General features: G+C 41.7%; 1 protein-coding gene across 1 annotated transcript in view; it reads right to left on the reverse strand.

The window, feature by feature from the left end:
• The window catches only part of LOC149167919 (transcription initiation factor TFIID subunit 1-like), a 153,614-nt gene that overhangs the window by 67,205 nt on the left and 73,704 nt on the right, over positions 1-12,705 (reverse strand). Inside the window, exon 6 of the mRNA XM_089430632.1 lies at positions 11,954-12,437. Within this exon, the coding sequence (XP_089286758.1) occupies positions 11,954-12,437 (484 nt within the window). The remainder of the gene's footprint in view (positions 1-11,953; positions 12,438-12,705) is intronic.

Consider the following 12,705-nt stretch of genomic DNA (forward strand, 5'->3'; position numbering starts at 1 on the left):
GGGAGTAGGAATAGCAAGGAAGAAGAAGAAGAACAAGAGAATAGTGGTCCCCATATGAGTGACACAATGTATGATAAGGAGGAATGGTTTGAAGAGGAAGGGTATGAACCTAATGAGAACATTGAAACACTAGAGGGGAAAGCTGCATTGACACCCTTGTGGAACTATGTGACCAAATTTGAAGGGGGAAAAGGTGGTGGAACCTACAAGCTTTTGTGCCCTCATGGTTGTCATGGAGGAAAACCATATAGTGGTTCATATACTCATGTGAGGAGGCATCTTTGTGGGGTGATGGATAGTGATGAGAAAAGGGTGTCGTGGGGATAGCAATTTGCCCAAGGGTTTCAGTTGAACAAAGAAGAAAATACATCCAAACAGAGAAGGCTACACAACAAAAAAAATAAGAAACAAAAAACTCAATCTGAATCAAGTGCAACCTCTAAATTTGGTAACTCATCTCCTCATGGTACTTCTACAAGCTCTGGAGGTAAAGGAACAATAGGGGATTTCTTGAATGTTGTTGGGAGGGATGATGTGGATGGAAAGATAGTCTGATTTCTCTGTGCTTGTGGTGTACCATTCAATGTGCTTCGCTCTCCCTATTAGTTGTTGATTTGGGGTAGCATCGAACGTGCTCTAGACCTCAAATTTTTCAGGGAGGCTTGGACACATGTGTTCCAAAGAACCCAAAAAGTGTTTTGGGAAATTCCACCCGGAGACAATTTTATTGAAATAATTAATAATTTTTAATGCGACCCTAAGTCTAAACTTAGGAAATAAAAAATATTAATGGGTACTAATCTAATTGTGGGTGTAACTTCTAGATGAAGAAGAGGATCAAGCTAAAATGATCTTAGCCATTGCTTAGCTTTTAATCTAGGTCATTGAATGTCAACGAGAATATTATTTAAGGGAGCTTGAGGATCATTAGGAAAACACATCAAGAGATCAAGAGATCGAATTTCTAAAGTGATAAGTTCTCAAGAAGAAGTTCTGATAGAGGAGATTTCTTGCAATTGAGGGGCAGGGATAGCATCCGGAGAGAGAGAGAGAGATTTTCCTAGCCGAAGAATCATCAGCAGAGAGAGGTAGAGAGGGATCCAACAGCCCAAGCGCAAAGGCTGACGCAGGGCCACCAAGGGCCACACAGAGGCAGCGCAAAGGCAACACAGAGGGTGAAAGAGAGTCTGAAATTTTGCTGAGGAGAGTTAGTTTCAGAAGCCGGGAGCCAGGTTGTGAGATCGGGAGGTTGGGAACAAAGACTCTGGGCAGCAAATCGATCAACACATTGGGTGACGCAGTGCCTAGAGAGGTTGACACAGGGACTGCATGAGGACTACCCAGAGGCAACATAGGGCCTGCCAAAGGCACTTCATTCAGTATCCGGATTAGCGGGGATTTTCTCAGTGATTGTGTGAGGTAATCTCACAAATATTTTTGCCAGTATTTCTCTCTCTGTAATTGAATTACGTGAGAGGTATTTAGAGATGTATTCAGAATTTTCTACTACTTAATAACAATAAACCCTCAAATTTGCTACATCTGTTTTCACGCATTGGGTTTTTCCGGGTACATTTGTCCAAAAATAACAGTGTCTATTGTGTTGTATTTTCTTTCTTTCTCAATCTCTTGTTTCCTCATAATATTTAATTAAGTGAAGGTTGCAATGTATATATTACGATATTTTCCATAGGAAACTGCAAGTAATTTGTTTGAAGGAATTTAACAAATAGGAGTAATATCATCAGTTGTTGCAGTAGGGGTTCTTGTTGAGGAATTTTCACATGGTATCAAAGTTGCAGGTGAAGCAAGAAGAGCAGAGCTAGTAGATCCAGCATTGAGCAGAAGAGGGAGTTTGAAAAAACTGCAGGAGGCACTAGATCAAAATCCCAAAGGGTTTGCGCAGTCCAAGCCGAGAGGGCAGATTTTCGAAGCAATTTCTCTCCGAGTGAGTCAACGGAGAGAACCACTTCCAGTTCGAATTTTTGTCGGGAAGAGGGAGCAGCATTAAAGCCTCAGCATGAAGAGAGTTGTTGGGACATAGATTTTTCCGCAGGCAGTTTGTTGGGTGGAAGATCATTAGAAGAAACAAGAGAAGCACAACTGAGGGAATTTCTTCCTCAAACAATTTCTAGCCAAGGAATTCGAATTCTCTAGAGCTGAGAAGCAACAGAAGGCATCAGTTTTACTAGCTCCAGCAGGGAGTACATAGGCTAGCCCAGCAGCAGCACAGAGGAGAGAGGAGGTCATTCGACTTTCTATTTTTGGCAGTTACGGCAACCAATGGCTTGAGGGATCATGACAAGTTGGACGGAGCATCCAACTAGATCATCTGGAGGGCTAGAATGTCATTCCTTCTAGATGAGCATACCCTCAACACTTATGTCGACAACATGGTGGTTGAATCAGTGGATCCAGATCTGCTGAAGAAGTACAAGGCAAAGATGGCAAAGGCCAAGAGGATGATCTTGGACGGAGTCAAGATCACGTGGTGTGTCACCTTGCTAGCAAAGGGACTGCTAAGGAGATGTGGGATGCCTTGGCCACGTTATATCAAGGATCTTCCGAGCAACGAAAGATGTACTTGAAGCAAAAATGGAGATCTGCTCAGATGCAAAAGGGAAAGCGTGTGGATCCATTCTTCACGAAGATGAAGGAAACCTGTGATGAGTTGTCTGTTGCGGGGCATACACCTCAATATTTAGAGTTGGTTAGACTAGCCCTAAATATTGTCTCAAATGAGTGGCAAGTCTTTGTCCAGAGTATTCTGGGCAGAGCAGCATTGCCGAATTGGGATGAGATGTGGGTAGCTCTAAAACAAGAGCAACTAAGGAGAGACTTAGTCAAGGTCAAACTTGACGAAAGCAGCAGCAACAGTGGGCTAAAGCTCGAGGAGGAGGAGGATAATGCAGCCCTTGCATCGAAGGGGCAACAGGAGCAGTGGACACGTGAGAAGGAAGTCTCGAAGAACAAGTGTTTCAAGTATGGTGAGATGGGTCACTGCACTACTCAGTGTCCTCTCAAGAAGAAGGACAAGGACAAGAAACACGATCCGAAGGCTACGCCCGCAAAGATCGAAGAGGAGTTTGCCATGACAGCCGATATACCTTCAGGAGTGAGGTGGGCTCATTTGGAGTTGTAGTTGGAAAGAGCTACCGATGGCTAGGATCCTTGAGGAGTCCACCTCTTGGATAAATACCTTGCTACTGTGAAAATTCCTAAATCTAACAATCTCTAGAATCCTACTGCAACCAGCTGAATCTACTTCACCTAGATTGTCAATTATGTTACAAACTTATTTCAAATTTCTTGAAATATTGAAGTAAATTACTGAAGCAGCCTACATCAAATTAAATTGATTCTAAAACATAGAAACTGAGCGAGGAAATACAAACACATAGGACACAATTATTTTTGGACAAGAGCCCTCGAAAAACACCTAATGCGGGAAAACCGGTGCAACAGATCTGAGGGTTTATTATTATTAAGCAGTAGAAAATTTTGAATACATCATTGAATACCTCACAAGGTTATTCAGTTATAGAGAGAAATTTGACAAAGCTCTGTGAGTTTACCTCACACAATCACTGAGAAAAAGTCTCGGTTGTTTCGACTTCTGGATGAGGTGCACCTGGCAGGCTCTGCACTATCACTGCGTTGCCTCTACACTGTCCCAGCGTCAACCCTCTCATGCGGAGCGTCACCCAACTGGGGAATCGATCAGTAGCCCAGAGTCGTTGCTCTCAGCCTCTCAGTCTCACACCCCGGCTTCCGGCTGCTGAAACCGACCCTTTGCTCTGACTTTCGACTTTCTCTCTCTCCCATTGTGTTGCTTCTGCATGGCCCTTTCGGCCCTGCGTCAACCTCTGCATCAAGACTAGTGGATCAATCTCTACCTCTCTCTGGTGAAGATTCTCCGACTGAGAATCTCTCTCTCCGAAAGCTGCTATCCCTACCCCTCAACTGCAAAAGATCTCGTCAAATGATTTTTCCTTCTTAGAACTTCTCACTTCAGAAAATCGATTTTCTTGATCTCTGTGTGTGTCTTCCAAATGACCCTCAAGCCCCTTCTTATATCTTTATGTTGAACAACCAACGGCCTAGATTAACTCCTAATCAAAGGCTTCATATCGTTTTGACTTGATCTCCATCTTTTTCTAGAAGTTACACCCACAATTAGATTAATACCCATTAATATTTTAATTTTCCTTAGTTTAGAGATCAGAACTCCATTAAAAATATTAATTATTTTAATAAAAAAGTCTTTGGGTGGAATTTCCAAACACGGTTTCTGGATTCTTTGCAATGCATGTGCCCAAGCCTCACTGCAAAATTTGAGGCCTAGAGCACACCGATGCTACCCCAAATCAACACTCCCTCTTAGCGACGAATCTGCTCTAGCAATATACTATTGCTGCATAATGCTCTAACTCTAAAGCAGTGTCCTCTGCGTTGCTGATGTCTGATGTACTGTCCACCAACTACTGCATTGTTGCTACAACTGTACTGCTACCTTTGAAACTGCCACTGCCAATGCTACATCTGTACTACAGCTCCCTCTCAAATGTTTCATCTGCTATGCTGCTAGCACTGCCACTACTAATACTACATCCGTACTACAACTCAGTTGCTGAGAGAAGCAACTGAAAACACCCAAAACTGGACAAGTATCTAGTGGATACAACTCGGTGTTGAATTCCTGACTGTCGCTAGTCTCACGCTCTCTTCTAAAGCCATTGCGTTGCTGAAGCTTTGCACTGTGCCTCCTCACACTGTTGCCTTTCTGCTCTGCGCTGCTCACATTCTAGCACTACTAACCACTGCATTTGTCGAATCCAATGTTTTAAAACTCCGACTCCGACTCGGAAACGGCCGAGGGTCGACTCTGACTCCGACTCCGAATCCGACTCTGACTCGGTATTGACTCGGCCGATTTGATTCCAATGACTCGGTCGTTATAAAAAATACAGTAAATATTTATTTTTTTATAAAAAACATATTTTTAAATATTTTCATTCATGTTTCCAAACACCAAGCTTTAGAATATAGGTAGAAGACAACATATGATCAAAGTCGGCTCATGAATATATCCATTATATGAAAATGGCACCCAATGCATTGTCCAATACATACATGATGATGATATAGAGATCAAAACAAAAACACATAACCAAGGAGGCTCTAAATGGTCGCTACAACAAAAGTAAACTGTGAAACATCACTAGTCACCAGTGACAAGTACCACTGGCTACTACTAAAGGAGCCAACGTCATCTGGCTCAACCTCCGAATCAAAGTCAGACGGGGAAACCCATGGCTTCCTCCTCAACATCATCTCCAACTACAACTGTAGTAGTGGTAGCACTAGTAGGCTGTGTAGCGGTTGCACGTTGAGATAGACAAGATATGCGCTTCCGTCGTGGCCGAGCAGAGGAAGCGACTGCAACTGGAGGACTCGGGGCTGGGCCTGAGGTTGGTACAAGTGGATCTGCATTCAACTGAACATTATGTTCGGCTGATGCCTCCACCTATAAATCCAAATCAAGATCCTCATCAGAATCAAACTCTGTTGGATGACTCTCCACTACCCAATCTGATGTTGGATCAATATCTTCCAACATAATTGGATTTGAATCAGGTCTTTTGTTCAGCAATTGGTTGCATCTGAGATGGAGGTTGTATTGGACATAGACTAGATCATTTAACCATTTTTTATCCAAACGGTTTCTCTTCTTCGTGTGAATCCTTTCAAAGACAGACCAATTGCGCTCATAGCCAGTAGCATTGCAAGTTTAACTCAAAATATGAATTGCAAACTTTTGCAATTGAGGACAATGGCTACCAAAAGCCTCCCACCATTGTGCTGCAAAAAACATAGTAGTGTAATGAGATAGCTCAAGTTTCAATTAATTATATCCAACTTTCAAATTATAAACAATTTAACAAAATAATTACTAAGAATTTGAAAATTGAAAGTTTTGTTTACCTAGCTCATCTGCTTCCCTTGCAATCTTTGCTAGGTTCTTCCCAAAGGTCCCAGTGGCTTTGTTGAAGGTTGTGACCTGTCCGTGCATCTCCAATTGATCACACTCCAATGGGATCATGCGATCAATAAAGTCAATCAATCCATCTCTAACCTCCCCACTCAAAGCTCCTGCCGCCAGAGCTTTATAATGATACCGTGGGTTCAAAAAATACCCAGTTGCATGTATAGGGAATGGAGTTGATTATTCTGTCTTTCATCAATGATTGCCCAAATGGGCCCATACTTAGCCACTCTATCCTTGTAAGCCCTCTTTATTTGCTCCTTTTCTTGATCCATAGCCTCATAACTGAAGCACATAGTCAATCTTTCCCCATCCACCAACCGCAACACCTTAACTAGTGGCTCAGCAACATTCACAATCTATGTTGCCTTTCTCCAAAATATTTCTTCATTAACTTTCTTTTTCAATTATTTGCCTTCCTGTTTGAGAGACCATTGACTTTGATTCCGATCATCACTGGAAAACATCTTTTGCAAGTTTATATGTTGTGAATGCATAGATTGCAATGTCAAAAAAATGAGTTGCAAAATCTAGTGATGGCAGGCCTAAAAATATCCCTACCCCTGTGTGTCTCCTCATCAGGCTCAAAATCCATGAATGATTGTAGATAAATTTTGTTATGCTTTTGGCATGATCTACAGTGTTCTTGACCCAATCTAATTTGCCAATATCCTAGAGCATGAGGTCTATGCAATGTGCAGCACATGGGTCCAAAAGATGGTTTTGTGTTTTCTGTGTTTTTCCTCTAAAAATTTACCAGCAAGAACATAGTTAGAGTTATCTGTGATGACTTGAACAACATTAGCCACCCCCACCTCCTCAACAACCTCATCCAATAGCTGAAACAACAATTGTCCATCTTTCACCCTATCAGATGCATCAACTAATTTTAGAAACATGATTCCCTATGGGGACAAGATAAGAAAGTTTATGATGCTACGGTTCCTTTGATTAGTCCATCCATTTGACATGATGGTACATCTTGTTTTTGCCCATGAGCTTTTGAAATCTTTCCAATACTCATTAATGGAGGAAATTTCTTTCTGCAATCAATACCCCCTTAACTCATGCATAGTATGGCCTTTGAAGACTTTTCCAACAACAAATATGTCATCAAACATAAGCTCATAATATGGTGAATGGGAAGCATTGAAGGGGATACCACCATCTAGATATGTAATCACAAGCAGTCTCCCTCAGTTCTTTCTTCCAATGCTCATCTAAAGTGGGTTGCAAAGTTCTCCTCAGTTCAGGACCATGTGCATCTGATGAGGAGGAGGGTGCGATAGTGAAATAACTTTTGATATTCATATCACCCTTCTTTTTCATTTTACCCTTACCCTTTTCTTGAATAGACTCAAAAGAGGGAGGAACATAGCAAAAGGGGTTGGATGCATCAGTACAGAACCCTGAAAATCAAAATGGGGGTTGGTAGCCATCATTTTTTATATACTCCTCTTCCTCCCAATTTCAGCCTCTATTTCTTTTTGCCTAGCCTTTTCTTCTTGAAACTTCTCAAATCTATTTAACAACTCCTTCCTAATCTCCCCAATTTGTGGTGATTCACATTGAGTAATTTGGCCTCTAATCCCTACCAAGTGTTGTTTCATCCCATTAATGCCCCTAGAACCCTCCTTAATTTTTCTATGGCAAACTTTGCAATGCATTTGATTATCAACCATTTCAGCATATGCCCAAGAAACAACTTTCACTCTAGGAGCCATTTTTTGACTTGGAAATGAAAGGAAAATTTCTGAAAATGCAACAACAAAAAAATAGCATTGCTTCAATGTTTATTTCTATCACAAAAAACACTCTTTTCAATTTCCAGATTTGCACAAAAAAATAAATAAGCAAAAACAGATTTTTAGAAGTGAAAAAAAAAATACCTCTAAGCACAAACTGCCTCCTCAAAGTTGTTCCAACAAACCAACTACTCAATGTTGCTCCAATGGTTGCCCAAGAAGCTCCTCATTCCTACTCCAATGCTTTCCCAAGACTCTTCACTACTGCTCCGAAAACAAACTCCACAACTCTTCACAACTCACAAATTCTCACTCAAACGCAATGAGATAGTTGTGAGGAAATGAGCATGGTTGGGTAGCTTTTATAGGGTTTGGGAGAGGAAAATGGACCCCAAAGAACCAAAAGGCAAAAAAGAATGGGCTTTGGGGTCCTCAAATCCACACACAAAGAATAAAAATAAAAAAATAAAAAATAAAAAAATAAAATAAAATAAAATAAAAAACATTTTTCGATCGTGCCCACCGAGCCGGTGGAGTTAGCTCGGGCTCAGTCGAGTCGGTGACTGACTCGGCCAGCACGATAAAAAACCCGGCCTACCAAACCGAATTGGCCACTGAGCTGACCCTGCCAAGCCTTGGCTCAGTCTGGCTCGGTCATTTCGATTTCAACCAGGCCGTTTTTTAAAACAATGGTTGAATCAACACACCATGGCACCAACTGAAAATTCCTCCATCCCGCTACTACTGATCATGGGCTCCCGTAGGAAGGTGATGATCCAAGAGGTGGGCTCCTCAAGGATCCTGCCCATCTTTAGCTCTATCGAACTACAGTTCTATATCAACCCACCTCCCTCATGGACACTAGGATGCATAGTGGCCCATCTTGCCACATCTGAAGCACCTCACCTTGGAGACGTCCTTTCTTCGTCTCTATTCCCCATGTTGTGCCTTCGGTACAAGAGTTGCGTTATCCTCCGCTACTTTGGCTTTGACCCACTGTTGTTGCTACTTCCGTCAAGTTTGACCTTAACTAGGTCTCTCCTCAGCTCTTCTTGTTTCAAAGCTGCCCACATCTCGTCCCAATTTGGCAAAGTTGCTCTACCCAAGATACTCTAGACACAGACTTGCTATTCATCTGAGGCGGAATTTAGAGTCAGTCTCACTAACTCTAAATCCTGAAGTGTGTACCCTGCAACAGTCAACTCATCATCGGTCTCCTTCAATTTCGTGAGGAATGGATCCACATGTTCTCCCTTCTGCATATGCGCAGACCTCAACTTTTGTTCTAAGTACATCTTTCATTGCTTGGAAGATCCCTGATACAATGTGGCCAAGGCATCCCACATCTCCTCAACGAATCCTTTGCTGGCAACGTGGCACAACACGTGATCCTTGATCCCATCCAGAATCATCCTTTTGGCCTTTGACATCTCAACCTTATACTTCTTTAGCGAATCTGCATCCATAGGTTCAGCTACCACATTATCAACATGCATCTTGAGGGCATGCTCATCTAAAAGGAAAGACATACTAGCCTTCCAGATGGCATAGTTGGAAGCCTCATCCAACCTCTCTTGATCCCTCAAGCCACTGGTTGCCATATCTTCCGAAAAATGTCGAACAACTCCCTCTTTCTCCCTACTGCGTAGCTCCTAGTCTGCCTTACGCACTCCCTGATGGAGCTGGTAAGCTTCTGCTCTGCTTCTTAGCAAATGAGAAATATTGATTTCCTCAACAAGAAATTACTAAGGAAGTATTCCCTCACTATGTGATTTGCTTCTTCCCTGTTACGGATTTTCTGCCTAGCACTCAGCTTGCAGAAAACTACACCCCTCTAGCTCTGCATGGCTCTCGTAGCTCCTTCAGCCTTGGCAAGTTTTCGATCTGGCAATCTTAACTCTCTGTCATCTCACTCAGAGAGAGAGACCCACGAAAATATAGCCCCCCCTGGCTAGAACTGCGCAATCCCCAAGGGGTTTCAAAGTTCAAACTGTTGCTTGCTACAGCAAGTTGCCCCTTGCTTCAGTGCTAAATCTGCTCTGCCCTGTTTCACGTCAGTAGCTTCGATACCATGTGAAAATTCATAGATCTAACAATCTCTGGAATCCTACTGCAACCAGTGGAATCTACTTCACCTAGATCGTAAATTATGTTATAAACTTATTTCAGATTTCTTCTTAAAATACTGAAGTTAATTACTGAAGCAACCTACACCAAATTAAATATGATTCTGAAACATAGAACTGAGCAAGGAATTACAAACACATAGGACACAGTTATTTTTGGACAATAGTCCCTGAAAAAACCCTAATGTGGGAAAATCGATGCAACATCTCTGAGGGTTTATTATTATTAAGCAGTAGCAAATTCTGAATACATCACCGAATACCTCACAGGGTTATTCAGTTATAGAGAGAAATACTGGCAAAAGCATTGTGAGTTTACATCACACAATCACTGAGAAAAAGTCTCGGATGTTCTGGCTGCTGGATGAGGTGCCCTTGGTAGGCTCTGCGGTATCACTGTGATGCCTCTACGTTGTCCTAGTGTCAACCCTCTCAAGCAGAGCGTCACCCAACTAGAGAATCAATCAGTAGCCCACAGTCATTGCTCTCAGCCTCCCAGTCTCGCACCCCGACTTCCGGCTGCTAAAACTGACCCTCTGCTCTAATTTTCGACTTTCTCTCTCTCCCTCTATGTTGCTTCTGCGTGGCCCCTCTGGCTCTGCGTCAGCCTCTGCATCAAGGCTACTGGATCACTCTCTGCCTCTCTGTTGATGATTCTCCGGCTAAGAATCTCTCTCTCTCTGGAAGCTTCTATCCCTACCCCTCAACTTGCAAAAGATCTCCTCAATCGATTTTTCCTCCTAATAACTTCTCAGTTCAGAAAATTGATTTTCTTGATCTCTTTGTGTGTCTTCCAAATGACCCTCAAGCCCTTTCTTATATCTTTTTGTTGGACAACCAACAACCTAAATTAACTCCTAATCAAAGGCGCAGATCATTTTGACTTGATCTTCGTCTTTTTCTAGAAGTTACACCCACAATTAGATTAATACCAATTGATATTTTAATTTTCCTAAGTTTAGACTTAGGAACTCCATTAAAAATATTAATTATTTTAATAAAATTGTCTCTTGGTGGAATTTCCCAAAACAGTTTCTCAGTTCTTTGGAATGCATGTGCCCAAGCCTCCCTACAAAATTTCAAGCCTAGAGCACATCCGATGCTACCCCAAATCAACAACTACGAGAGTCGAGATCAGGAATAGCAGGATGGACTAGTTTCCGATGGTGCTGAGGAGTGTCGTGGTGACAGTTGCAGTGGCTAGGAGCACCAAAGACTGAACAGCGTAGAGCAGAGTTGGCAACAGTGTAGATTGCACAAACCAGAGGTCAACAGTAGCGCAGTAGATTCAAAGGGTCAGCGTAGAGACTAGCAGCAGTCAGGCTTTAGCATTCACGTGGTATCATACTGAACACAGTTAGTTCAGTAAGTTTGCATGTTTTTCTGTTGCTGGCAGCAACAGTTTGCAATGTACAAATTAAGAGACCACTAGTGTAAATCTTGCTCAAGCAGAAGTCTATAAAAACTCCTTTGCTGTTACCAGAAGTAAAGCCAAACAATTAAGGGAATATCCAGATCCTGAAATTGAAATCGAAGGAGAAATCAAAATCAGGACAGTAGTCAGAAACCTTGGTCACATAGTGAAGCCTCCTTTGACAATATGAATTGATGATACGATAAATGAATCTACAAAAAGAAATCAGCTAGATTTTCTTACATGTCCCCAACTCTCACCCATGTAAGAGCTTTACAAGACTCAACTTTAAATATGCATATCTAGAATCTGGAGTCTACACGAAGACCAATAGTCTTCTCAGAGCCTCAAATACCTTGAATCACATATCATGTGCTCCATATTGATCCTATTTAATCTCCAACTTTTTGAATCCACCCATAACACATCTTCATAAAAACTCTAGGCCTTTAAAACTTCCTTAATGCATATTATGAGGTTTATACATAAATAATTAAGCCTTAAAAGTAAGTTACTAAACTAATGCAGGAATGTATATATGGATCAAAGGTATACCATCCATGAGAATTAAAAAGAACACACTAAGCTAATGCAAGAGATTCCATATGGATAAAGAGCATACCATCCATGAGCATCCTACAAAGTTCTGCTGCTTCAGCTGCTTCATCTTCAATTTCCTCCTCTGCTTGGGCTTGAGTTGCTCGTCTTCGTGCACCAAATCCTCTAATAGTTTCTCTTTTCTCTCTTTTCGTGTCAGAATCACCAATTTCACCATCCTCACCCTCTTCAGCATCCAGTAAATTCTCTAAATCTCCAGCAAAGGAGTCTAGATCACTATTTGCTTCAGCATCACTTTCAAGTGCCTCATCAGCAGCTGAAAGACTCTGAAACTGACGATCCCAGATTTCCTGACATTTTTCTCGTGCCTGTTGCTGAAGCTGAAGAAATGACATGCGCTGTCCCCGTGCAAACTTATTCAATGCTGTTGCATCTACTTTAACACCTGAAGCAGCTTGCTCACTTGAAAGCTTTCTCACCATTGCAATCCGATGCCACCTAGTCATCTTTTCAATTTGTTCCTCGTCAACATTAAACTTCAGCAACACCTGAACATTGGAAGCATAGAATCCATCAAAGATACATAAAATAGCAAACATCAAGATTCTTGCTTTAATCTACATAAAAGTCCCGAATTCTAGTTTTTCTTCCTCAAATCTGTTGTCTAGCTCTAGCTCATTTGATAAATAAGAGGAAAACCAAAAGAAAAGAGGTGCCAGGAGACATCAATATAAGGAATGCCAAAGTATAAACAGCTTGCTATAAACACAATTATATAGCACAAAACACAACAGCTTGTGATGGAGGGAGACAATA

The sequence above is a fragment of the Pinus tabuliformis genome, chromosome 5_1 (assembly GCF_031772625.1).
Source record: "Pinus tabuliformis cultivar Carrire ecotype Pingquan chromosome 5_1, CPIR1, whole genome shotgun sequence".
NCBI classification, from domain to species: domain Eukaryota; kingdom Viridiplantae; phylum Streptophyta; class Pinopsida; order Pinales; family Pinaceae; genus Pinus; species Pinus tabuliformis.